General features: G+C 34.7%; 1 protein-coding gene across 2 annotated transcripts in view; it reads left to right on the top strand.

Moving 5' to 3' along the window:
- Positions 1–27339, top strand: part of Pals1 (protein associated with LIN7 1, MAGUK p55 family member) — a 95100-nt gene extending 67761 nt beyond the window's left edge. For both annotated transcript variants that reach the window (XM_046461895.2, XM_046461894.2), the window contains exons 9-15: positions 9499–9682; positions 10472–10543; positions 10899–10970; positions 13187–13354; positions 14122–14324; positions 18561–18671; positions 24344–27339. In XM_046461895.2, the coding sequence (XP_046317851.1) occupies positions 9499–9682; positions 10472–10543; positions 10899–10970; positions 13187–13354; positions 14122–14324; positions 18561–18671; positions 24344–24520 (987 nt within the window). In that variant the 3' untranslated portion in view covers positions 24521–27339. The remainder of the gene's footprint in view (positions 1–9498; positions 9683–10471; positions 10544–10898; positions 10971–13186; positions 13355–14121; positions 14325–18560; positions 18672–24343) is intronic.
- Positions 27340–27922: the final 583 nt, after the last annotated feature.

Below are 27922 nucleotides of genomic sequence, written 5' to 3'. Positions count from 1 at the left end.
ATATCAACCATCATAAAGTGGATATACTTTTTTCTCAGCAGCATATGGATCCTTCTCAAAAATAGACCATATATTGTGCCATAGGGCAACCCTTAGTAAATATAAAGGTGTGGAGATAATACCATGCATCTTATCTGATCATAATGGAATGAAACTGGAAATCAATGATAAAAGAAGGAAGGAAAAATCCTACATCACTTGGAAAATGAACAATATGTTACTGAATGATCAGTGGGTTACAGAAGACATAAAGGAGGAAATCAAAAAATTCTTAGAGATAAATGAAAATACAGACACCGCATATCGAAATCTGTGGGACACAATGAAAAGCAGTTTTAAGAGGGAAATTCATTGCCTGGAGTTCATTCCTCAAAAAAAGAAAAAAACCAACAAATAAATGAGCTCACACTTCATCTCAAAACCCTAGAAAAGGAAGAGCAAAACAACAGCAAATGCAGCAGAAGGCAAGAAATAATTAAAATCAGAGTGGAAATCAACGAAATTGAAACAAAAGAAACTATTGAAAAAATTGACAAAACTAAAAGTTGGTTCTTCGAAAAAATAAATAAGATCGACAGACCCTTAACCATGCTAACAAAGAGAAGAAGAGAGAAATCAAATTACTAACATACGGGATGAAAAAGGCAATATCACAACAGACGCTACAGAAATACAGAAGATAATTAGAAATTATTTTGAAACCCTATATTCCAATAAAATAGAAGATAGTGAAGACATCGATAAATTTCTTAAATCATATGATTTGCCCAGATTGAGTCAGGAGGATACACACTATTTATTTATTTATTTATTTTTAATTTTTTTTTTTTTGAGAGAGAGAATTTTTTAATATTTACTTTAGTTTTCGGCGGACACAACATCTTTGTTTGTATGTGGTGCTGAGGATCGAACCTGGGCCGCACGCATGCCAGGCGAGCCCGCTACCGCTTGAGCCACATCCCCAGCCCCAGATACACACAATTTAAACAGACCAATATCAATCGAGGAAATAGAAGAAGCCATCAAAAGACTACCAACCAAGAAAAGCCCAGGACTGGATGGGTATACAGCGGAGTTTTACAAAACCTTTAAAGAATTAATACCAATACTTCTCAAGTTATTTCAGGAAATAGAAAAAGAGGGAGCTCTTCCAAATTCATTCTATGAGGCCAACATCACCCTGATTCCGAAACTAGACAAAGACACTTCAAAGAAAGAAAACTACACACCAATATCTCTAATGAACCTAGATGCAAAAATTCTCAATAAAATTCTGGCGAATCGGATACAAAAACATCAAAAAAAATTGTGCACCATGATCAAGTAGGATTCATCCCTGGGATGCAAGGCCGGTTCAATATAGGGATATCAATAATGTTATTCACCACATCAATAGACTTAAAGATAAGAACCATATGATCATCTCGATAGACGCAGAAAAAGCATTTGACAAAGTACAGCATCCCTTTGTGTTCAAAATACTAGAAAAACTAGGAATAACAGGAACTTACCTTAACATTGTAAAAGCTATCCATGCTAAGCCTCAGGCTAGCATCATTCTGAATGGAGAAAAACTGAAGGTAATCCCTCTAAAATCTGGAACAAGACAGGGATGCCCTCTCTCACCACTTCTATTCAATATAGTTCTCGAAATACTGGCCAGAGCAATTAGACAGACGAAAGAAATTAAAGGCATAAAGATAGGAAAAGAAGAACTTAAATTATCACTATTTGTGGTGACATGATCCTATACTTAGAAGACCCAAAAGGTTCTACAAAGAAACTACTAGAGCTAATAAATGAATTCAGCAAAGTGGCAAGATATAAAATCAACACACATAAATCAAAGGCATTCCTGTACATCAGCGACAAATCTTCTGAAATGGAAATGAGGACAACCACCCCATTCACAATATCCTCAAAAAAAAAATAAAATACTTGGGAATCAACCTAACAAAAGAGGTGAAAGATTTATACAATGAAAACTACAAGAACCCTAAAGAGAGAAATAGAAGAAGATCTTAGAAGATGGAAAAATATACCCTGTTCATGGATAGGCAGAACTAACATCATCAAAATGGCGATATTACCAAAAGTTCTCTGTAGGTTTAATGCAATGCCAATCAAAATCCCAAAGGCATTTCTTGTAGAAATAGATAAAGCAATCATGAAATTCATATGGAAAAATAAAAGACCCAGAATAGCAAAAGCAATTCTAAGCAGGAAGAGTGAATCAGGCGGTATAGCAATACCAGACTTGAAACTATACTACAGAGCAATAGTAACAAAAACAGCATGGTACTGGTACCAAAACAGGCGGGTGGACCAATGGTACAGAATAGAGGACACAGAGACCAATCCACAGAATTACAACTATCTTATATTTGATAAAGGGGCTAAAAGCATGCAATGGAGAAAGGATAGCATCTTCAACAAATGGTACTGGGAAAACTGGAAATCCATATGCAACAAAATGAATCTGAATCCCTTTCTCTCGCCATGCACAAAAATTAACTCAAAATGGATCAAGAAGCTTGATATCAAAACAGAGACTCTGCGTCTGATAGAAGAAAAAGTTGGCTCTAATCTATATATTGTGGGGTCGGGCTCCAAATTCCTTAATAGGACACCCATAGCACAAGAGTTAAAAACAAGAATCAACAAATAGGACTTACTCAAACTAAGAAAAAAGTTTTTTTTCAGCAAGAGAAACAATAAGAGAGGTAAATAGGGAGCCTACATCCTGGGAACAAATTTTTACTCCTCACACTTAAGATAGAGCCCTAATATCCAGAGTATACAAAGAACTCAAAAAATTAAACAATAAGAAAACAAATAACCCAATCAACAAATGGGCCAAGGACCTGAGCAGACACTTCTCAGAGGAGAAGTACACGAAAAAATGCTCACCATCTCTAGCAGTCAGAGAAATGCAAATTAAAACCACCCTAAGATACCATCTCACTCCAGTAAGAATGGCAGTCATTATGAAGTCAAACAACAAGAAGTGCTGGCAAGGATGTGGGGAAAAGGGTACACTTGTACATTGCTGGTGGGAATGCAAATTGGTGCGGCCAATTTGGAAAGCAGTATGGAGATTCCTGGGAAAGCTGGGAATGGAACCACCATTTGACCCAGCTATTCCCCTTCTCGGACTATTCCCCAAAGACCTTAAAAGAGCGTACTATAGGGATACAGCTACATCGATGTTCATAGCAGCACAATTCACAATAGCTAGACTATGGAACCAAGCTAGATGCCCTTCAATAGATGAATGGATTAAAAATGTGGCATTTATACACAATGGAGTATTACTCAGTACTAAAAAATGACAAAATCATGGCATTTGCAGGGAAATGGATGACATTAGAGCAGATTATGCTAAGTGAAGCTAGCCAATCCCTAAAAAACAAATGCCAAATGTCTTGTTTGATATAAGGAGGGCAACTAAGAACAGAGCAGGGAGGAAGAGCATGAGAAGAAGATTACCATTAAACAGGGACGAGAGGTGGGAGGGAAAGGGACAGAGAAGGGAAATTGCATGGAAATGGAAGGAGACCCTCATTGTTATACAAAATTACATATAAGAGGAAGTGAGGGGAAAGGAAAAAAAACAAGAGAGAAATGAATTACAGTAGATGGGGTAGAGAGAGAAGAGGGGAGGGGAGGAGAGGGGGGAATAGTAGAGGATAGGAAGGGCAGCAGAATACAACATACACTAGTATGGCAGTATGTAAAAACATGGATGTGTAATCAATGTGATTCTGCAATCTGTATTCGGGGTAAAGATGGGAGTTCATAATCCACTTGAATCAAATGTATGAAATATGATATGTCAAGAGCTTTGTAATGTTTTGAACAACTAATAATAATAATAAAAATAAATAGTTAAAAAAGAAAGGGAAGGGGAGAGAAAGAGGAAAAGAGAAATGATGCCAGGTTTACCTCTGTTAAAATATAGCTTTTGATTAATAGGTTAGGTATCTTTTCAAAGTAAAAAGAGTGATGTGTAGGGTTCCTCTTTTCCTTCCTTTCCTCCTTTTCAACTCTGATTTTGCACTATCTCTTGCAAAGTTTTTATCAAAAGCTATCTGGCTTAAAATAGACTTCTATTATTAAAACTCTCATTGAAGCTTTTCCACAAAGGAAACAATGATAGGAAATCATAATTTTGGTGTCGATGTGCAGAATTAATATCTGTGGAATTAGTGTCTATATAAATTAAAACCAGCTTATTGACAATCATTATTGTATGGATCAGAATTTGATAAGAACAGCAAAAGATATGTTTATCTTCTGTTTTGTGGTATTAAAAAGAAGCATTTAAGTATTTAAGAAGATGTACAAAATAGACATTATCTGCAGCCCCAGTATAATCACTTACCAAATTATAATGTCATACATAGCCAGAATAAGCTAGATCAAGAGAACTACTGTCTGAGATGTTAAATATTTGTTGTATCACACAGCAAAACAGTGGCTGCTATTTTAGTAGAACAGGACAAGAGTCTGGCACCTTTGTAGTTCACATCCTGGATGACTGGCACATTTTTCCTAGAAAACATAAATATTGTTCAAATTGTGTAGCTTTCTTCTCTCATAGAACCTTAATTAAAAGGTCAGATATTTCCCAAACAAGTCTGTAAAACTTTAGATTATTCTTTCTTGGAATGAAAAATAATATAAAAGGACATAATTTGCTTTTTTTTAAATAAGAATAAGACTTTTTAAAATCTACTTTAATGCCCTAATGCAACAGAGGAGTACATTGAAATGAAGGGGGAATTACACTGCTTATTAATGATGGAATATGTACCTGAAAATTCATAGACTGTTGAGTATTCAGTAAATATTAGATACTATTTACTTTGTCCCTGGCATTACAGAGTAAAGAAAAGTTTAGATGCATTTATTTTACCATCAACGAAATAAAACGTATTATACAATTTTCATTTTAATTTTTTTTCTCATTTGGAAGAACATTTTTATGAATGAGTATTTTATCAGAAAATACCAAAAATATAAATTCCATGTGTATATTGGATGAATGTTCCTTTTCAAATTAGGGCAGTTGCTCTATTTGGTTTGCTATTGTTGCTCTAAGGTAATATCTGTTTGTCTAGTAAACATCAATTGGATGTCCTACAGATAACGCAAATTTATCCCCTATTTAAAACAACAGAAGAGAACAAATTATAAAGAAAATTTCTTTCTTGGTGGATGAAGGAGAGGAGGAATCCCAGAGTCAGTGGGAGATGATTGAAAACTGTGGCTTGATGCTGCAACATTTTTTGACTCACTTTTACTATTTTTACTATTTTTCTCTTACAAAATTACAAGTAAGGGTTGGGGCTGTAGCTCATTGTAGAGCACACACCTCGCACGTGTGAGGCACTGGGTTTGATCCTCAGCACCACATAAAAATAAATAAAGATATTGTGTCTAACTACAACTGGAAAAAATTTTTTAAAAATTACAAGTAGTTTTGAAAATTAAAGGTAAATCTACTATAATAAGAATATAATATAGAATATATAATATAATATTTCTATATAATATAGAAATAAAAATTACTAAGAAAATTATTTTAGAACATTTGCCCCATAGGAAAGATGTAAATAAACTAATGAATCCTTATCCCTTTATTCCCATTTCATCATTTAAGACTTCATCTGTGAACAGCTTATAGGTACTAAAAAAATGGAGAAGAAAAATGTTGGGCCAGAGATAATTTTGTACAAACAGTTCTATAATTTGAAATTTAAACAGAAGATTTCATTTTATTTAGAAACTGTTTTGAGCAGCCACACTGTGCTGCAATTATCACAGCACTATTAGACCCTAAAGCTTCTCTCCTTCATTTATAAAAGACTTTGTTCTTCTTTATATAGAAAACAAAATAAGCAACTAACAGGGACCATCGGTGAAGATAACTTCTACAACTGACAAGACTTTATCAGTGAAACATATAGGCAGACATTATATAATACATATTAAGGCAGTATCTAGACTTTAGCTCATTCACATAGTTATATTTCTCCGACCTGAAATTTTGCTTGGAAAAATATTAAAGAATTTATTATTAATTTTTCAATGTTGCTTTTGCTCTTATTTTTAGGGTACATTTTAGATGTGACTAGATAAACTTGTCTTATAAGCAAAGCACATTTTTATGGACCCCTCTTCCCATCCTACACAAAGAGGGACTCCATGCCAACCCATTTAAATGAGGATAGTCAGGATGAGAACTGCTTATGCAGGAATAAATGGAAAAGTATCTGGGAGATTTTGTTGACCTGTGGCAAAGGTTATAAACCTAGGTGTTCTCTCTTCACTGGTCTTTTTATTTCTCTTAGGGTGGAAATTCTCAAGATTTCTTTACCTAACAGTTATCCCAGGAATCTGATGAAAATGCAGAATCTAAAAGTCTAAAGTGTGGCATAAGAACTCACCATTTTAATAAACATCTCAGGCAGGTGATCTGGCAAAACACTTTGCTAAATACTTAGCAAAACACTTTCTGCTTTCAGAAAGTGATTTGATAAATTCTCAGTCAGGCTGACCACTAGTCCAATTTGATAGATCTTTGAAAAGCTTGATTAAAATGCACCCTCTAGGGCTAGGGTTGTGGCTCAGTGGCAGAGCACTTGCCTAGCACTGGGTTCAATTCTTAGCAATGCATAAAAATAAATAAAATAAAGGCATGCTGTCCATCTACAACTAAAAAAAAAAAAGAAAGAGCAAACAAAGGCATACTGTCCATCCAGAACAACCAAAAAATGATCCCTCCACTACTTCAGTGATGCTTTTTTTGGCTAATAGGTAACTATTTAAACAAATTTTAAAAGCATTAGTAATTGACAGGGATGGCACTCCAGCAATTTTTTTTAAATGCGTCTCTCTAGATCATTCTACTTATAAGATTCTTTTCTCATGTCAAGATTATAATTTTGTATATATACTCTTTTTAATAAATCTCCCAACTATGTTTCCTTTTTTTTTTTTTTTTATGGTGCTGAGGATTGAACCTAGTGCCTTGTGCATGCAAGGCAAACACTACCAAATGAGCTATATCCCCAGCCCCCAACTGTGTTTCAGTTCACTACTAATCCACATAACTTTCTAAAATTCATTTTTGTACTGATTGATAAAGTGTTCAAGAAAACTCTATAATGTTTTCACATCAAGAAAAGGCTCCTTGGGGCTATAGTTAGATGCCAGCAGCATACTATCAAATTGGGCAAGATATCTTAACCATATTTGACCCAAGACTACATACCATTTCATTCATGTGAAGTAAAATATAAGGAAATCAGTGTTCCTAGAAATTAGGATGGTGTTTACCCTTGGAGGGGATAAGGTAAATAGTGACTCCATGACACAAGTGAAAGAAGGTGGGGACTTCTATGATGCTGGTGATATTCTGGTTCTTGAATTAGGTGTTGATTATACATGTGTTCCATTTATGAAAATGTATTGTGCTGTCTATACTTAGGATTATTTTTATTTTTTTTATACTTGTAAAAATATATCAATGAAAAGTTACTATCAAAAGCAGACCAATATTTACGTTCTACTTGTTAGCTGTTTTACATTTTTTTCTCAGTGTTGCTTTTTGCATATTCAGAGTGTTCCTCATCTCTTATTTATACTAGTTAATAACTTTTTTATAGTTAAGAGATATTCTGTATCTGATACCTCAAACCAAATTTCTAAAAGAGAATATCCCCCCTCCCAATTATTTTTTACTGGTGTATTATATTTGTACATGATGTTGGGACTTGCTACTTATTCATATATGCATACATTCTAACAACACAGTTTAGCCAATAGAGGCTGTTGCTTTTCATTAAGATTCTAGGCTCTATATAATGCAGATATACATATATGTATGTGTCTATCTTTATGGCTTAGAAAGTGTTTGTGTCAAGCATGGTGGCATATGCCTATAATCCCAGCAAATCAGGAGGCTGAGGCCAGAAGATCACAAGTTCGAGGCCATCCTCAGCAACTTAGTGAGGCCCTAAACAATTTAGCAAGATCCTCAAAATAAAAAATGAAAAGGGCTGGGGATGTGGTTCGGTGGTTAAATGCCTCTTGGTTCAATTACTGGTACAAAAAAAAAAAAAGTGTTTGTTTTGATACATTGGTGATTGGACCCATTCCACCACTGAGCTACATCCTAAGCCCTTTTATTTTTATTTTGAGATAAGGTCCGCTAAGTCTGGTCTTGAACTTGTCATCTTTCTACCTTAGTCTCCCCAGTTGTAGGGATTACAGGTGTGAACCACCATACCTGGCTAAAAGGTATTTTATTAAATTTCATATAGTCTGTTATCATTGATTGAGAGAAGTTAATTTTGTCAGTGTTTCATGTGCTTAAAAGATATTATACTATCATCATTAAAGTGATTTTTGAGGCAGACCAGTATTATCTTTATGGTATACAACCACAGTGATGGTAAGGGTAAAAGATTCAGGAAAAGTCAAATAGCACCTGGATAGAAATGGACTCAGAATTATAAAACTCTTAGGCTATTGATATATTGCTTGGCTTACTGAACTCAAAACTTGTAGTTTAACCTTTCTAGATCAGAAACACTCATTTTATATAGGGTTAAATTTCATTAGATGAAGGTACATTTTTACAGATTTTAGAAATATAACATTTTCAGGTTAGGCAGAAATTAGAAATTAAAGAGAATATTAATACCGTTATGCCTCCTTAGAAGTAAGAATACTTTGTTATATTTTACAGAAGCATAGGGAAAAAATGGCATAGGAAATAGCTTACATTTCCATAAAGTTAATGTGAGTTCTTAATTACCTCTCATGCAAAATAACATGGCACAATTCTTTGATTTATTCTGATATGCAAAAAGCATGTTAGCAAAAATTATAACTTGTACTTTCAATAATATTTCAATCCTACTTAGTATTCAAACAGGTATTGATTATAATCATAGATAATTTTAGCAGTTTGGAGTGTTTGTTTCATTAACCTTTCGAAGAAGTGCTGAGAGATTAAGGTGCAGTTGCACTGAGAGTGGGAGCGAGGCTTACAACAGCCACAGGGAAACCAACACTTGTTCATATGAGAGGTATAGTGAGATTAGAGTCTATGTTTACTGAGAAGCAGTGGTTTAGAAATTGCACACTTTATTGAAGTCTCATTGTTCTCACAGGCCAGACAATTTCTATTACATTTCTTCAGCTTCTCAAGCTTTCTAAGGCACCTTTGCACCCTAGCTTTTTAGCTGCGAACAGTAAAGTAGTTTAGACACTCTTTACATATTCGCAATCCACAGAGAGAAAACAACAGATGAGCCCAGCAAATTAAGCCCCAAAATACTGCTACTTAACGAAATACCCTTCTTTCAGCTCATTTCTGTGCACTGATAAAGCATTTTAACATTTAAATTATATTTGTGATAAATATTTTCGTTGCCATTTTATTATTGTAGCTTATTGTCTTTATTTTTTATTTTCCATCCTTAGATCCATGTTAAAGCTCATTTTGACTATGACCCCTCAGATGATCCTTATGTTCCATGTCGAGAGTTAGGACTGTCGTTTCAAAAAGGGGACATACTTCATATCATCAGTCAAGAAGATCCAAACTGGTGGCAGGCCTACAGGGAAGGGGATGAAGATAATCAGCCTCTAGCTGGGCTTGTTCCAGGTAACCAGCAATATAATAGAAACTATATAGTATTAAAAGAACATTTAAGGGACTGGGAGTATAGCTTAGTGGTAGGGCATGTGCTTAGCATGCACAAGGATCTGAGTTTATTCCTTAGCACCCCTCCCCCCAAAAAATTATTTTCAGGTATAGGTCTGAAAAGAAGATGAAGGTCAGTCATCTTGAAAGACTCCTATACTAAAATCTTAATCTTATGAGGAAAATACATTTTCCATTGTTTGTATCATTGGTAACTTAAAGATAAAAAGTAAAAATTATTAACGTCTACATACATACAAACACAAGGAGGGATTACAAATAATAAATGCAAGAGGGCGTGTTGATTGTGCCTTGGAATCAAAACGTGATGAATACCCACATATTACTTTAGAAAGCTAATGCCTAGAACTGATGTTTGAGATAATCCTAAGTGACCAAAATCATTATAAGATCTAGCATAGTACTTACTACATACTAAATGCTCAATGAAAACTTTTTGGAAGTTGAACTAATTACATTTTCTAAAGTGGATTTATTATTTATCTTTTTATAATAGTTATAATAATTTAGTGAGATACAAGGACTGATTGAGCAGTATTGAAACGATTAACATTTGGAGGCTTATATATGATAGCTAACATTACTAATCTAATGGGTGGCAGAAGGAGTTGCAAGGGATAACACAACACACACACACACGAAGAATTACTTCTAATAAAAATTTTAAAATAGTTTTATCCTTTTATCTTAAATATCTTACTCTTTCTGCTTTTTCCTTCTGTTATTAAGGGAAAAGCTTTCAGCAGCAAAGGGAAGCCATGAAGCAAACCATAGAAGAAGATAAGGAGCCAGAAAAGTCAGGTTAGACGTTTATACTTGATATTAATAAGAGATGTCTTGAGTTTTCATCTGGAACCATGTTTAAACCTGCATATCAGAACTGTCAAGAAAGATATATTCATGGGAAATATGATGTAAGAGGCAAAATATTATATTAGATAGATTGATAAAGAAAGATTTTAAGTTATTAAAGATTATCTCTGTGTAGTGTATTAATGGAAAATTATAAATACTTTTGGGAAATAGTTCTATGAATAGTGTATTGAATGTATATAAATTTAAATGAAAAACAAGTTTGAGTTCTTCAGGTTGAAATGTGTACCTTTGTTTGATAAAACAAATACCACATTTACACTCGCTTGTGATTTCTCAACAGGAAAACTATGGTGTGCAAAGAAGAATAAAAAGAAAAGGAAAAAGGTTTTATATAATGCCAATAAAAATGATGGTAAGTTCTACTCTCAGGTATACCTGGGTTTATATCTGAAAGGAGTCTAAATCTAATGCTAGAAAGAAATTAAAATAGTATTTTCAATGAGTTTTTTTTCCCCAGTCCTATATTGACCCTAAATGTAACATGTGCTTAAGAAAGTCATTAAGCAGAAATTATTTTCTTTTAGAGTCCTGTGAGTAATATGATGTTTTAAATTCTGGGAAAAACTGATAAAAAGTAAAGTAATATTAAACATATGTGGTGTTATAGTGATGGTTTCTTTTAATTTCTTAAATTCTTTCTAAAAATATGGCTTGCTTATAACTAATTCTTACAAAACATGTCTGAAGTGAAAAATACATATTTTGTCATTCATGGCACACATTCCAGAGGCAACTCATTTCACAGAGCCCATTACTTGCTAGCTGAGTCAGGAGCACAGGAATTTTTTTTTTTTTTTTTTTTTTTTGACTGGTTGCTAAGATTAAAAAGTGTTGAAGTTGTAGCTTCTCTTAAAATCAAGAGCTCTAATAACACTGGCTTGTATTCCTAATTGACAATTATCACTGGACATGAATAATAGCTGCTATCCTTATATTTGAGAACCTGCTGTCTTGTTCAACAGTCTCTATCATTCCTAGCTTTTTAAAAACCCATTCTCATTTTCGGTTTAATTATCTTCTTGATTGTTCTTCATGGGCATTTGAATTTGCTACCTGTGCTTTGGTTCATGTTAGAAACAAGGCAAATAATAAAAGCACCCCTTCTTAAACAATTTATAAGACGTATTAACTCAAGAATGTGAAATCTTTAGAAGTATCAAAGTAATGAAGATAAAATGTTACAGATTACTAAACTGTTCCATACTATACTAAACCTGAAAGTCAGTTAGCTTTAATTTTTTTCTAAAATAAAACTTATTGAGTTTTTTATCTTATCTCTATAGTTGTGATTAATATCTGTTTAATTTTTTGAAACAGTGTAAAATTAACTGTTCTATCTCTCAGAGCTATTAAACCGTGGAAAACTTGGTAAATCTGAAGCCTGTAGAGAGATAAACTAACTGTATAAATCAAAATGCAACTGTTGTCTGGTTGTACATGTTAGAAGGAACTCAAAATAGAGAAAGCATTTTGAGAAGGGAAGGAATTACATTTGTTCTTCATAATTATACCAATAATATTTTTAATGAATAGCTACCATTTGTAATATCTTCTCTATTCCATGGCAGCATCTATCTGTATGCTTTTAGTTCTCACAGTAAATACCTTGAGATTACAGATGATAGATTCAAGTTCATATATTAAAATGATCTGCTTAAATTCTTACAGCTTAAACAGTTGAGCTGGAATTTAAACAAATGTAGTTTGAGCACTGACCCTGTGCCAAACTCTGTATTGAGCATTTGCAAGACTAAGATGGTCCCTGACCCTATGGAATTTATAGCTAAAAAAGTTTGACTTCATGTTTGATGCCCTTTCCTAGTTAGGTGAAGTATTGTGAGTGAAGACATGGCAGGCTGCTAGTTGTCTACCTTTGTTCTTACCATTTTAGCTCCGTTTCATTTGGGTTATGGACTCTACAAATGTTACTCCACCCCATGATATTTTGTATCTCATCTTGAGTCATGATTCTGCATTAGTATTCTAGAATAAAGTAGATATAAGTGTAGAAAGTGTGTATAGCATAAGTCTAACTTGTTTTCAAGTTATACAACTGTAGGCAGTATTCTAGCACTACATTTAGATGTTTGTCTGTGCCTGCTGTTTGTATAAGCATATCCATTATGACTGATTTTAAAAACAACCCCCTTAAATAGAGTATTACTTTCTGCATTTTACAAAAATGATATTTTCTTTAGTTTATTCCCTGGCACCCTACCTTCTGTCAAAGTATTCACTCCAAACTGGTGATTTTATGTTAGGATTAGTATAATTGAGTTGTATTAGACATTCAAACACAGTATGAAAGAAGCAGTAAAAATTTCTAAAAGGATTAATATATTTTTATCTGATTTATTTTCATAGCACCCTGGCAAGGATATAATAGCATGGGAAAATGCTCATGATATTATATCACTCACATGTTTCTATCATAATGCAAAAAGTTAAGCATTGTAAGGACAGTAAATTGTGCTTCTTTCCAATTTGGGGGGGAAGATCTATAGGTATTCATATCTTTATGATGTGTAGTAATTCTGTCTGAAGGGCTTAACTTTTTCTTTCCTAAAGATTATGACAATGAGGAGATCTTAACTTATGAAGAAATGTCACTTTATCATCAGCCAGCAAATAGGAAAAGACCTATCATCTTGATTGGTCCACAGAACTGTGGCCAGAATGAATTACGTCAAAGGCTCATGAACAAAGAAAAAGATCGATTTGCATCTGCAGTTCCTCGTAAGTTTGGACACATTTCCACATTTCCATTTCCCTGTGCTTGTCAGCTTACCACTTCAGGACCTAACTGGGCAAATTTACATTTATTTCAATTGAAACAATGTCAATGAAAGAAGAACTTTAATAAAATTTTTTTTTTTTTTTGTCAATAAACCTTTATTTATTTATATGTGGTGCTGAGAATCAAATCCATGGCCACACACATGCTAGGCAAGGGCCGTACCACTGAGCTACAACCCAGCCCCTAACAAAATATTGTGGCACATTTTTAGTAAAGATAGTTCTTGAGTAATTTACATTTTCCTAACAGTATAGTTAATTATTTTCTAAGTGAATTTCAGTTTGGACCACTGAACAATTCCCTCTTCATAATCAGCTTCTAGTTCTATAAACTGATTGTGAAGATAGAAATTAAGACTTCATCTCTGAAAACTAAAGTGTTTCAAGACTGTATAATGCCTAATCCTAGGGTAATAAGTTTTAGGAAAAAATGAATGAGTGTTTTAAGTGCAAGATGAAGTTATTTAAAGAGTAAACATAAAATGAATCAAGGTAACTAAATTTAACTTAAGATACTATGAACACATTTTTGTTCATGTCTCAATCTGGAATAAGATCAATGTTAAACACATGGGCTCATAATATTTCCTCAATTCACTAATTCCTAATCTGTGTTAAAAAGTAAAAATTCTTTTTGATTAGATGTATTTATCCCCACTCCTCATTCTTATCCATGCTTATTATCTTATCTAATTTTGTTTACCTAGATACAACTCGGAGTAGGAGAGACCATGAAGTGGCCGGTAGAGATTACCACTTTGTTTCACGGCAAGCCTTTGAGGCAGATATAGCAGCTGGAAAGTTCATTGAGCACGGTGAATTTGAAAAAAATTTGTATGGAACCAGCATAGATTCTGTACGGCAAGTGATCAACTCTGGCAAAATATGTCTTCTAAGTCTTCGTACACAGGTGAGGCAAGAATTGTGGCTTAGGATGTTGAACTTGGCATGTAAAATCAAATAGGTTCACTTTACATATGTTTATGTTTTGGGAAACTTAAAATATAGTAACATCTGGTAATACTTTGAATGTTTTAGAGATTATAAAAGAATTTTATTTTTCTATTCAGATTTGACAACAGGTAGAAAATTTAAAGGTCATTGTTCAAGTAATAACAAGTGTCACAATGAATGGTTTTATGTAAATAATGAAACTTCAGTCAGTGTCTGTTAGGTTTTATATAAATAATGAAACTTCAGTCAGTGTCTGTTATTTGGCAGACTAAGCAAAAATTTAAAATTATCAGTGATTCTTAGATTTCTTTTTTTTTCCTAGATTTCTATTTTTAAAATTTTTAGAAATTTTGGGTTTTAAAGATTGTGTCCTATGGAAATTTTTTAACTTTTTCTAGACTATTCAGCATCAGCATAGTTTCTTTAATGTGATTGAATCTGTTGCTCATGTCAACTCAGGCCACACAGTGGTTTGTTTTCTTTTTTATTTTATTGTATTTTATTTTATTCTTTTTAGTTATACATGACAATAGAATGTACTTTGGCATATTATATTTACATGAAGTATAACTTACTCTTATTAGGATCCTATTCTTATGGTAATGCAGAGTTATCCTTGTCATGTATTCAAATACAAGGCTAGAAAAGTTATGTCCAATTCATTCTACTATCCTTCCTGTCCCGCCCCCTTCCCTTCATTTCCTTTGTCTAACCCAGTGGTTAAACTTATTTCCTAATTGTTCTTATTTTAGATTGAGATATGAACAAAAATGTATTTGTAGTATCTTAAGTTAAATTTAGTTACCTTAATCCATTTTATGTTTACTCTAAATCACTTCATCTTGCACTTAAAACACTCATTCATCTTTTCCTAAAACTTATTTCCCTATGATTAGGCACTACATAGTCTTTTTTTTTTTTTTTAATAAAGTTGGTGTTATTTTATTTGGACCTTTATTTTACTTATTTATATGTGGTGCTGAGAATTGAACTCAGTGTCTCACACATGCTAGGCAAGCGCTCTACCACTGAGCCACAACCCCAAGCCCCATTTATTGATTCTTGATTATACTTCTTGAGCTTTAGGAATTCATTTGGAAAACTAAGAGGCCCAGAATAGCCAAAGCCATCCTTAGTGAGAAGAGTGATGCAAGAGGCATCACAATACCAGATATAAACTATATTACAGAGCCACAGTAACAAAAATGGCATGGTATTGGCACAGAAACAGAAATGAAGACCATTGGAACCAAATAGAAGGCACAGAGACATAAATACAGTTACCGTGTACTAGACAAAGGTGCCAGAAACATACATTGGAGAAAAAAATAGCCTCTTCAACAAATGGTGCTGGGATTTTTGGAAATTCATATGTGGTAGAATGAAATTGAACCCCTATCTCTCACCCTGCATAAAACTCAACTCAAAGTGGATCAAAGACCTAAGCATTAGACCAGAGACCCTGTGCTTATTAGGAGAAAAAGTAGGCCCTAATCCTATATCATGTTTGTGCACTTTCTGAGGTAATATATCTGCCATTTTATGGGTGCCTGTGAAAGCAGAAACAGAGTTGTCTGTCAACAAAACTGTCCTTTTGGCTCAGGTACCCTAAATCCAACCTCAGACACTGGCCTGATGCCACATGTTCAAATAAGAGAAACCAGACCCATCTAGAGAGGCTAACAGCCCCTCCTTGAGGGGCATTCAGCAAAGCACACATTAAAAGGGAAGCATTACAAGACAGTTAAAGAAAAACACAACCTTGAGAGAAAGCCATTACAAAGGATAAAGACCTCACTAAAATCAAAGTTTCACATATGCTTCATCTAAAATATTAAGTAAAAATATTGCATCTAAAACATTTTTTTAAAAAAGTAAAAACTTAAGATGTACTTGTGGGCCATAGGTTTTCCACTTGCCCTTTAGTGCTTTGGGGCTCAAGTGGTAGAGGGGTGGATGCACTGCTGTGCCCAACCACCTGCTCCAGAACCCAACTGGACAAGAGACTGCATTTATGGCTCACTCCCTTCATGGCTCTGGTCACTGTTGTCCATGGAAGTGGCTGGGGACAAGGACATCCCTTTCTTTTGGCATCCCTAAACATGATGTAAGAGTGCTTAAGATAATGGAGAAGACACAGGCCAAGGCTTCTGTCTCCCTTACAATATCCCAGGCTCCTTTCTTACCTCCCCTGAATTCTTGGCTGAAAGCATCTCTATTCTAGAGTCTGGCCTCCCACCCCACCCACTGGGAACACTGGGTGTCCTCTGTCAGCAGGAAGGGACTGGTTGTAGCACATGAATGGCTCCTCTCCACAGGCCTGGTTAGAATAGTGGGGTGAAGAGGAACTGCTCCTCTCCTAGCCCATAGATTGGTTGGCTTTGGTTGTACTTGATTGTACAGCTCCTGGGCACCCCATGGCTGAGTAGCCCTTGAGGTCCTTATGTGTGAGGTTGGGCCCCAGCATGATCTTAGGACAGCCTGGCTAGCTCTGCAACCAGAGCAAGCCCACTATCAGTGATGGTCTGGATTTCCATCACAGCCTCTAGCATTCTCATGCCCAGGACCAGCAGGCTGACCAGTGAGAGCCACAGCTCCAAGGGTGCTGCTGTCAGTTGGCACTGCTGCATGCCTGGGTGAAGGGCACGTCCTCTGGCGCTGCATGCTTGGATGCAGGAGGTGAGGGAGGCTTGCAGTAGCTCCAGTCAAACATATCCAGCTTGTGCACCAGCTGGATGCCCTCCTTTCAGATAGTCCAGGGACAGAAGGGCAGCTTAGTGGCTGCAAAGTGCAGCAAGGGTTCCCAGCTGGCACCAGACCTTCAGCAGCCAGGTAAACAGCATCTCACAGCTGCTTCACAGCGTCTTACAGTGGTAATTGAAGATGGTGTCATAGATTAGGTCACCCAGCAGTTCCAGCCCTCTGGAATTCAGGGACAGATCTGGGCCCCCTGGTTGTGCACCCACAGGATCCAGGTGATTATAAGCTCGTTGGGATTCTGCTTGAAGAACCAAGCAACGGCCAGGAGAATGATGTATGTGTAGTGTTGGTATCCCCAGCACATCTGAGTGGGTGCCAGCACTCTCTAGCCATGGCCACAGCTGCCCCAAGTCAGGGAAGAGCAAGAGGGTGGGGTGGGGGGCACTGCTACAGGAGCAGGAGCGAAAGTGGGGGTGGAGGACAGCAGGACACCTAGAGAATCCACCAGGATGGGGTAGCCTCTCAGCTAGAAGATAATGAATCCTTCTACTCTATAGGGCATCCTAAAGTCTTAAAGAGATGTACATGGAGGAGAATTGACTCTAAAATGGCTACCCTAAAATAGTAATTAGATTTTCTTTGTTCTTTAGTGGACAAAGGCACTAAGGCAGTACTATTTCAATTATGAACATTTGATTTAAGAGAAGTAAAAGAAGAAGTTTTTTTACTAAATTCCTTCGGAATTCTTTGTATTATTTGGGCTAACAGGTTTTACCAAGGAACTCAGAATAGTTAAGCCTATTATCTTAATGTGTCTATCATCTCCATTTTTGTAGAATTCTTCAGTGGAGAATACACAGTGATGCAGTGGTAAAAACAAAATGAAAATTTCCATTTAAACAGTCTGCTTTTTTCTTGGATATTCTTTCCCAGAATTTTCTTTAACATATATATTTGAAATTTTCTCTCTAATATTATTTGTATTTAGTGCCTAGCACATAGAAAAACAATTGCCTTGAATCTAATTCCTCCAAAATGGATTTTTAATTTGGTTATTATAATTTCTAGGCAGTCTTAGCAAGATATTTTAGCATCACATGGTTGTGTCCTTCAGTGTCATTCAATTATATTTCATTACAAAAACAAAAAAGAGCAAGCTAACAGTATATAAGAATTTATAGTCATGTAGTATATTCTTAATAATCTTAAAATACTGTGAATTGGGGGTTGGGGTTGTGGCTCGCCTAGCATGCACGAGGCACTGGGTTTGATCCTCAGCACCATATAAATGTAAAATAAAGGTATTGTGTCCACCTAAAGCTTAAGAGTAAATATTTTTTAAAAATACTGTGAATTGTTTGTTATGAGGATGTTTCAAAATACTTATCAGCAGTGTTTTTTTAAATGACATTATTATGTTCCAAGTATATTATCAAGAAATAGTTCAATGATGAAAATAATTTTAAAAATCCATATATCTTTTCTTATGCAGTCTTTGAAGACCCTCCGGAATTCAGATTTGAAACCATATATTATCTTCATTGCACCTCCTTCACAAGAAAGACTTCGGGCATTATTGGCCAAAGAGGGCAAGAATCCAAAGGTAAAATTGTACTATTGTACTGTTTCATGGAAGATAAACACAAAATAATCCTGATCTAACCTATTACAGTGCTTAAAAGCTATATGAGCTTCAGGTTTCAAACTGATTATTTTTTCAAGGTTATCTCTTGCCCCAAAATTGCCATAGTTGCCACTGGTTAGACCACGGCAGCTGTCCAAATCAGAGGAAGCTATTGTTATTCCCAGACATTTCCTATTGTTAACTCCAAATGCATCATAACTTCTGGGGTTCTTTTAAAGCTTCTTTAATCTTCTTTGCATGAATCTGCGACATTTCCAAGAGGATTCAGTGGGCCACCATCCACCCCAAAAACTCTTAGCAAATTCTTAGGGATCACTCATTTACTGTCCCACATTTGTATGGTACCAGAATTAAGGCTGTCCTTGCTTTTTTTTTTTTCCCCCTCTAACTTTGTTCTGTTTTTATTTTCCTTTGGGTCTTCTTACATAATCTGGAACAGGAAAAAAATTTTTTTTAATTAATTTAGATCTGTGCTGGATATGGTGAGATAGTCCATGTTATACTAAATGTTATTAACAATTAAATGACTAATAATATACTGATACATCAATCAGAAGGTAATGATGTTATTTAAATATATAAAATAATTCTGTCAAGTGACTTGCTGTATGGCAAAGTAATAAATACTCTTCCCCTTTTTTTTGTTACTAACTTCTTAAATATATCAGTTTTAGACAGGGATCATGGGCTGAGGATATAGTTCTATGGTCCAGCATTTGCCTAGCACATGTGAGGCTCTGGATGATCCCTAGCACTACAAAGAGAGAGGGATCACCACCATTGCCTCATTTCATTTGCTGTACCTCTAAACCTCCTTAAAGATAGACATCAAAAGTACTATAATACTTTTTTTTTCTTTTGAATCTTGACCTTCTACCATGAGCACAAACCTTCCTGCCACAACCCCTAGATATCTTTTTCCATTCTACATCTATTTAACATTTCCTATTCAATCTGTATGTTGTGTATTATTTTTTAATGTCTTTAACTGTAGACATTAGGGACTTTTTTCACATCAGGGTCTTTTCAATTATGTTGAGCATAATTCTGGTTGCTTTGTCTAAGCTAAGTAGGCTACCTGGTTAAAATAGAGCTTTACTCCTTTTTCATTTTTGCAGCATACTTGTAAATTCAGATAATTGGGGTCAGAATATCTGTTGTCCTCTGCACTTGGGACAGTACAAAAGAAATATGAGACATAGTTGTTGGTTATTCTAGAGGAGGAGGATCACAATATAATATAATATAATAACGGAAATTAGCTTAATACTATATAAAACTTAGTGTCCAAAAACTACTTAGGTAGACCAGAAACACTATGGTTGCTGAAGGAAAATATGCACACTAAGGTACTGGGGTATAGCTCAGTGGTACAGTGCTTGCCTAACATGCACAATGCCCTGGGTTTAATCCCCAGCACCACCAAAAAAAAAAAAAAAAAAAAAAAAAAAAAGCACACCGAGGAATAGAGTGAATTCTCTTCTGCTCGGTCAGCCTAATTTTCTATTATTTTAATGCATAAACAAAGATTCAGCATTATACTATAGGCTTTACACTTCCAAAGCAAGTTAAGCAACTTTCTTCTGACAGTTTTCTCATGGATGTTTTGTCTTCTTTATATTGAATTCTGTCTGTGTTAAATTGAGCAAAATCTAGAAAGATGCATATTTTAAATGTTTTTAAAGCAAGAACTTAATACCAACATATTTTACCAATATACAGTATACTTGATTTTCTAATTAGAACATCCTAATTCTTTTAACTTAAATTTTTTAATGTATACTTTACCTCAGTGCATATACATTTTAATTGTATGATTCATTTATTCAGTATGATTTGGCCAAATGTTTACCCATGTGTGACAATCAAGATTTAGAACATTTCTGTCACTCTAGGAAATTCTCTCATGCCCCTCTGAAGCTACTACTCATCCATTCCTTCCTGTGCAACCATTTATCTGCTCACTGTCACTATAGATTGGTCTGTTCTAGAAGTTCATATAAATGGAGCCATACAGTATGTTTGTGTCTGACTTTTGATCAGCATAAGATTTCAGATTCATCCATGTTACATCTAAAAATAGTTCATTCCTCCTTAAGGCTGAGTAATATACTGTGATATAAATACACCCAAATGTGTTTGTTCATTTTCCAGTTGAAAAACATTTGATTTGTTTCCAGTTTTGAGCTGGTATGACCAAAGCTGCTCCAAACATTCATGTACTCTTTTGGTGGGCATGTCTTTATTTCTCTTGAATAAATACCTAGAAGTAGAATTGCTGGATCATATGATAATATCTCCTACTTATGTTACTATCTCCTTTGCTATTTTAGCTGTATAAAAAAATTGTGCACTGCTACCACCAGTATATAATGGTTCCAGTTGATCCATATTCTTAGAAATGTTTATCATCTATATGTTTTATACATATATATTTGGTACTAAAGATTGAACCTAGGGGTACATAACCACTGAGCCACATCCCCAGCCCTTTTTATTTTTTATTTTGAGACAGTTGCTTAGGGCCTTGCTTAGTTGCTGAGGCTGGCCTTGAACTTGCAGTCCTCCTGCCTCAGCCTCCTAGATTGCTGGGATTACAGGCATGCACCACAATTCCTGGCTATATGTAATTTTTAAAGCCATTCTAATAGATGTGAAATGTTATTATTAAAGTTTTCATTTGCATTTTCCTGATGATTTTTCATATAGCCATTTGTACATATTCTTTTGTGGAATGCCTCAAGCCTTCTCATTTTTAAAAATTTTATTTCATTTTCTGATAAGAATTTTTAATGTATTTTTCATGTAAGTCCCTTATTAGATGTATGTATTATAATTATTTTCTCCAGTCTGTATTTTTTTGATACTTTTTTTAAAAAATATTTTTTAGTTGTAGAGGGACACAATATCTTGTACTTATTTTTATGTGGTGTTGAAGATCGAACCCAGTGCTTCACAGTGTGAGGCAAGCGCTCTACCACTGAACTACAACCCCAGCCCTGTACCATTTTTTTTAAAGTATCCTTTGAAGATCAGAAATGTTAATAAAGTTCACTTTTCATTTTCCCAAGGTCAATTATTTTTGTGCATGTCTAAGATATTTACCTCTAAGATTGTAAAGATTTTATCCTACATTTTCTTCTTAAAGCTTCTTGATTTTTACATTTAGGTCTGTAATGTACATTAAATTAATCTTAGTTTTAGTTTGAGGTGAGGGTGGAGGTTTTATTTTTAATTGTTCTGGCATCATTTGCTGAAAAGACTGTCCCTTCCTTGTGAGTTATGTTGGCACCTTTTTTGAAAATGAACTGACCAGATGCATTGGAATGATGGTTAAATGGGTCTGGACTCTATGTAGCATCATTTTAAGTCTTGAAAAACAGGCAATAAAAAAGGAGTGAAGTACTGCTATATGCTGTCATGGGTGAACCTTAAAAACATTATACTAAGTGAAAGAATCTGGATGTAATAGACCACATGTTATATGATCCCATTTATATACGATGTCAGAAAAGGCAAATCTGGAATCCTAAAGTAGATCAATGGCTGTTTAGTGATTGGGGTTAGGGTAAAAAGGTGCTAATGGTTATGGGTTTTGGTTTGGGGGCTAGGGGCAGGTGATAAAAATGTTCTATAATTGATTGTGGTGTCAATTGCAGAACTCTGTGACCATACTAAAAACTATTGTGTGATATACTTTAAAGGGGTGAATTGTGTGGAATTGTCTGGTATATGCATAATAGCTCAAGAAGCTATTGCTGTACTACTACCACCACCCTCAAATAAAAATCCTGACAGGCCTTTCTTGTAGAAAGTGAAATAATTATTTTAAAATTGATATAGAAAGTAAAGGGAATTACCAAAATACTTCAGAAAAATTGAGTTGGAGGGCTTTTGTCTTTATGCACTTAGTGTCTTACACTTTGACTTTAATTGCACTTCCTCTAGTTTCTGAAGATGAAAGCTTAATATTTTTTTTTTTTTTTTTTTTTGGCAGTGCTGGAATTAAACCCAGTGCCTCATGCATGCCAGGCAAGCACTTTACCATTGAGCTATGTCCCTATTTTATCATTTTATTTATATTTTCCCCATTTTTGTCATTTTGTTAGAAATATTTTCTAATTTCCCTTGAAATTTTCTTTTTTAATCCATGGGTTTTTTAGAACTATATTATTTAATTTTTGTTTGGGGATTTTAAAAAAATATCTTTGATTTATAATCATTGTAATCAGGGAATAGGCCCTGACAGATATCAGTCATTTGAAATCCACTGAGCCTTATTTTATGGTCCACCATCTTTTCTGTCTTAGTGAATGTTTCATGCACACCTATAAAAATGTGTACTCCTTAGTTGTTGATTAGATGGTGGTATCTGATGGTCTTTTTATTCTATTTATGTTACTGTCTCCTTTGCTGTTTCTGATAGTGCTTTGTTACTCAGGTGATGTGAAGTGTTGAGTGAAAACAAATCTTTAATATAATGAAATTGCACTAACCAAAAAAATGATGCAAAATGTAACCACTTAATCCATTAACAAATTGTGCTTTGAATTCCTGAATCTGTTCTAGAATGGAAAGGGGTTAAGAGTAGTTAAGTGGCAATATGAAATTGTCAGTTTTGTCTACTTTTCAGTTCAGAACATTTTAAGCTAAAATATTTTATTTCCTCTTGGTCATGGATTGTAATTTCAACAAGAAATTCAGACATAAAGTATTAAATAAGCCATTTTGGCATAGATGAAATAATGCCTTAAATTTGATAAAAACTGATCTCAAGCTTTGAGTGGATTTAAGTTTTAGCAAAAATATTATATTGTATTTAGTTGCAATGGTGAAATAGAGTCCCTGCTAGGGAACAAAGGATTCTGTGTACCATATTCAGATGCATGGCATTCCAGAATGAAAATTAGAGAGCTATACAAAGAAGCTGCCTCAGGACAAGCTAGTTGTAATTTTAGTTTTCCTACTATTACAACTAGTTCGGTTGAATGACATAAGTTGTTTTGTGGGTTCAAATATAGTATTAACCCATTGTGTCCCATAGTCTTATATATAGGACACCTGTAAAAACTTTTTAAAAAAGTTTTTACCCAAGATATTTCTTTAGAAAAAAATAACCTGTTTTTCATTCCTTTTCCCCATAATTATTTCTACATAACTGTTTCGGATACACAAAGAGCAGGCATTTTTTAACAGAGTCAAGAGTAGAAGGATTTTGAATCTTGCTCCAACTAGAAAAGTTGACTGTATGTTACAGAAAATATTTCTTTTAGGAAGAGGTTATGATGCCCTAAAATGTTAAAAAATGTTTCTAACATTTGGAGCTTGTTGTCTTAAAGCAGAGTAAGACAGAAATATATGAAAACCTAAATGATGGTATAAAACAGGAAATAGAATCCCAAATGATTCATAGTGTAAGTTCTAAAGGTGCCAGACAGAGGAAACCATGGTGGGCCCCATTGAGAGGTTGGAAATGAACTCTTGAGGTCAAGTGTTTGAGAAACAGTGAAAGCAATGTAAGGGCACACCTTGTTCTTGGGCCATCTGACTCATCCTGTATTTTGGTAAGGATAAGGATGACCTCAGAGTTTTCTTTGTTGTTGTTTTTTTTTTTTTACTTTTCTTTGCAGCCTGAAGAGTTGAGAGAAATCATTGAAAAGACTAGAGAGATGGAGCAGAACAATGGCCACTACTTCGACACAGCAATTGTGAATTCAGATCTTGATAAAGCTTATCAGGAATTGCTGAGATTAATTAACAAACTTGATACAGAACCTCAGTGGGTGCCATCGACTTGGCTGAGATGAAGGAAACATTCTTTCTGTGGCATGATTGGACTTGATCTGGCAAACTGCCATAGGAAGATGGCCCCAATACTTCAGCAAGATTGAGAATAAAGATGGAAGACAGCAGGATAAACTGCAGACCTGCTCTTAGATTTTTTTAACTAGTGAGAAGTCCCCTAAGGCTATTTGTGCACAACATTCTTCATTCTCCATACATGGCTTTAGGGGCTCTTGGCTCATTTGGGGATTTTAAATGAAAGCCTTCAACAGAGCAGTTCCATTTTATCCTGGTAAAAATTTTTGTTTTCATCTAACTAAATCTTTTCTGCTTGCTTGATCATATTTCTATGAAAAACTTGTATGTATATACACAATATTCCATGTCTCAAATAGTTATAAATATTGCTGTTATTTAACATTTAACTTAAATGACTTCATTGGGAGTATTTTGGGGTCTATGCTTCTATGCACTGAGCAAAAGCAGTATTTGCTTAGGAGACTGATTTAGTAATCAGAAATACTTTCCTAAAGAAGAAAAAGAAAAATGGTGCGTGCCACATTGGTTTGGAGCTGCTTTGGGAGTTTTTATTCATTTATGTGTCTTTTAATTCTTAAAAAACAAAACAAAAACATTCCATTAGAAGCACCATTTTTTAAGCTCAAACTTTGTGAATAAGACTGCACACTCAGCAGACTCTAATGTAGTTAAAGGTATAAAAAACACGCTGATCTTTTTAAAGATATAATTTTCTGAATATTTTTGTTAAATTGTCACAAGTGATTTGATAGCTTTGCTTCCTTTCTCTGATATGAATAGTACAATAGGATGTATCAGTTATGCTTTTTATGAATGGCAAACATTCAAACTGTGTGACTGTTTAAAAAGTTTCTTCCTTGTGATGCAAATAGTTTTTTATATACATGGGAAGACATGGCACATTTGAGTTTTTTGCAGTTTTACATATGAGCACAGTATTATTCTGACTGTGCTACATTAACAAACTGGAATTCTGTTGAGGACTATAGCTGCTGTGACATATACTAATATTTAATAGACCAACAAATAGTCATTGATAACATTTGCTCAGCATTAGAATAAAATCACTCACACACACACACACACGGAATACCTTGACACTTGACTTTGAGATCAGAAGGAAAGGAAGACTTGAAAGTCATTTGAACATTTTAGGAAAATAACATTGGAAGGGAAAAGTTATTAAGCACATAGAAACAGGTGTTTATCCTAACAATGTCTGCCTCTTGACTCAATTGAACAGTTTGCTAAAGTGTAAAAGAAATTTTAAGCTAATGGGATTTTTATACTGTCTCTGTAACTGTAGCTTTAAAATGCAGTGTCTGTTATTGTCATAGAAAGTTTAATTTGTAGTCTTTTCGTGCCTTTAAGGTAGTGTGATGTGTTCTGTGACAAACAACCACAAATGTGAATGCCTTATTTTTGTTTTTATAACAACTTTAGCTACAGCATTTCCTGTTCCCAAAACTAAACAAACACTGGAATGATATTGACTTGTCACTTAATTTAACACAAGCAACTGTTAATAAGTAGTTTGTCTCGGTATCATGTATATATGTGATTTTTTCTCTTCTACATGGTTTTATTTGAACAAATGTAGACAGTTTATATGTTGCCTTTTTCTATTCAAATTTGCATGGCCTCTTCAGTTGGCTGGGGAGTGTCTTATCTGAAAATACTTTCAAGATAATATTCCTTGGGAAGAAGTAACATTCCTGGTTTGAGGAAAGGAATGCTATTCATACTGTCTCCTCAGGCCTAAAACACTCCAGCTGGTAGCAGGAAAATGCAAAGGACACACCATATTCTGCATTGAAAAACAAGGAATATACTTAGCACTTAATTTTTTTTCAGTTTTCCAGTTTTCTTTCTCAGGTACAAAAGGTAGTCTGTGGTCAACAGTGGAGTTTTGTGAACTGCATATTGTAACTGAGAGCTGTTTTCAACCTCAAGATTGAAAATTTTGACAGCCCATGTTAAGTTTGAGTAAGGTTTTAGGTAGTGTCAGTAAGAGGCTGTTGTGCCACTGCTGATCGTAGGGCCACACTAGGCTCCCACCTTATCAAGACATGGCTTTCACAAACAGATCTATTCCAAGGAACCATGATGACGTCTAGAAACTCTTAAGGTATTAGACATTTCCAGGAAAAATGAAATCCTATAATTCTCTTCTTCATCAGCAGAAGTAGGGGGATAGAAATGTTTGTCTTGAACTTTCCTGAGTCCTAGTGATACAGATGTGCTGATATTCAACACAGTCCTTCAACAATATGAAAACTGTTGTGCCGACTGCCTCAGCAGAACACGGAGAAAAGCCGTGCTATACATTTGGTTGTACAGCCATTTTAGCCAGTTCTATCTTGTCCCTCCATGGTTCTGATTGGAAACTGCAGTCATGGAGGTTTTAACCACTTATTATAGAAATTATACCAATAGCTAATGAAATATGCCTGGGAAATCCAAACCAGGAAGTGTCTTCATTTATTAAATTTTCATTAAGTCAGAACAAGTGGAAGAATATTATCTAGACGAATCCAGATTTACTTTCTAAGAAAATTAACGTCTGGATTTTTTCCCCCGTTTCTCCTGGCCTAAGGAATAAGTACTGATAAGGAATGAGTTGAATGTAATTTTATGAATGTGTGTGGAAAATATAAACCAGGGTTATAGCCTTAATGAAGGTAACCATTCTGACATCTGTTGTTAATCCCCTTTGTATTCTTGTATCTGCACTGTTATTTTGAGATGTTATACTGCACACTGTATGGAAAAATAAAAAGTAAAATTATATTTCAAATACAAACAGCCACAGAGTACTTTGTTTTGCCATGTTTATATCCACTGCCATTCAAGGTTTCTACATATATAAAGACCAATCTCTTGTTGCGAGTGTTCGCCAAAAGTGTTCGCCAAAAGTAATACCATTGGAACCTCTGGGTAGAACACAAATTACCTTTTAAGCTATTGCTTATTGTGGAATGTTGCAACAGAATGTCCTCTGTTGGTACAGTAAGAAGGTCCTGTTCCATAATAGTTAAAACAACTACCAAAAATGGATAACTTAAGGCTGTGAACTTGAAAAGTTTTCAGGGGAATGAGGTATATAATACTTCTAGCAAATTTACCTTAAATTAAACAGGAATTAAGGAAGCCAAGGATAGCATGTGAATTGTTGGCAAACATATAACATACTTCATTTTCCCTTTTTCTCCCAGACCATTCGGTATCTCCCAAAGGACATAAATCATACACCAGCAAAAAGTTTAATCCACATAAACACCTGCTACCCCATTCTATTTTTCAATTCCTATTCCTGATCTATCCCCTTCTCCTATGGATCAGATCACTCCAGTTCCACACAACAAACTGTCCACTATTTTCTCTTG

This window comes from Marmota monax, unplaced genomic scaffold (assembly GCF_021218885.2).
Source record: "Marmota monax isolate L192 unplaced genomic scaffold, Marmota_monax_Labrador192_F-V1.1 WCK01_AAM20220418_F8-fsc00001, whole genome shotgun sequence".
Lineage (NCBI taxonomy): Eukaryota > Metazoa > Chordata > Mammalia > Rodentia > Sciuridae > Marmota > Marmota monax.
The sequence above is the reverse complement of the archived record's forward strand: the minus strand, read 5'-3'. Positions and strand labels throughout refer to the sequence as shown.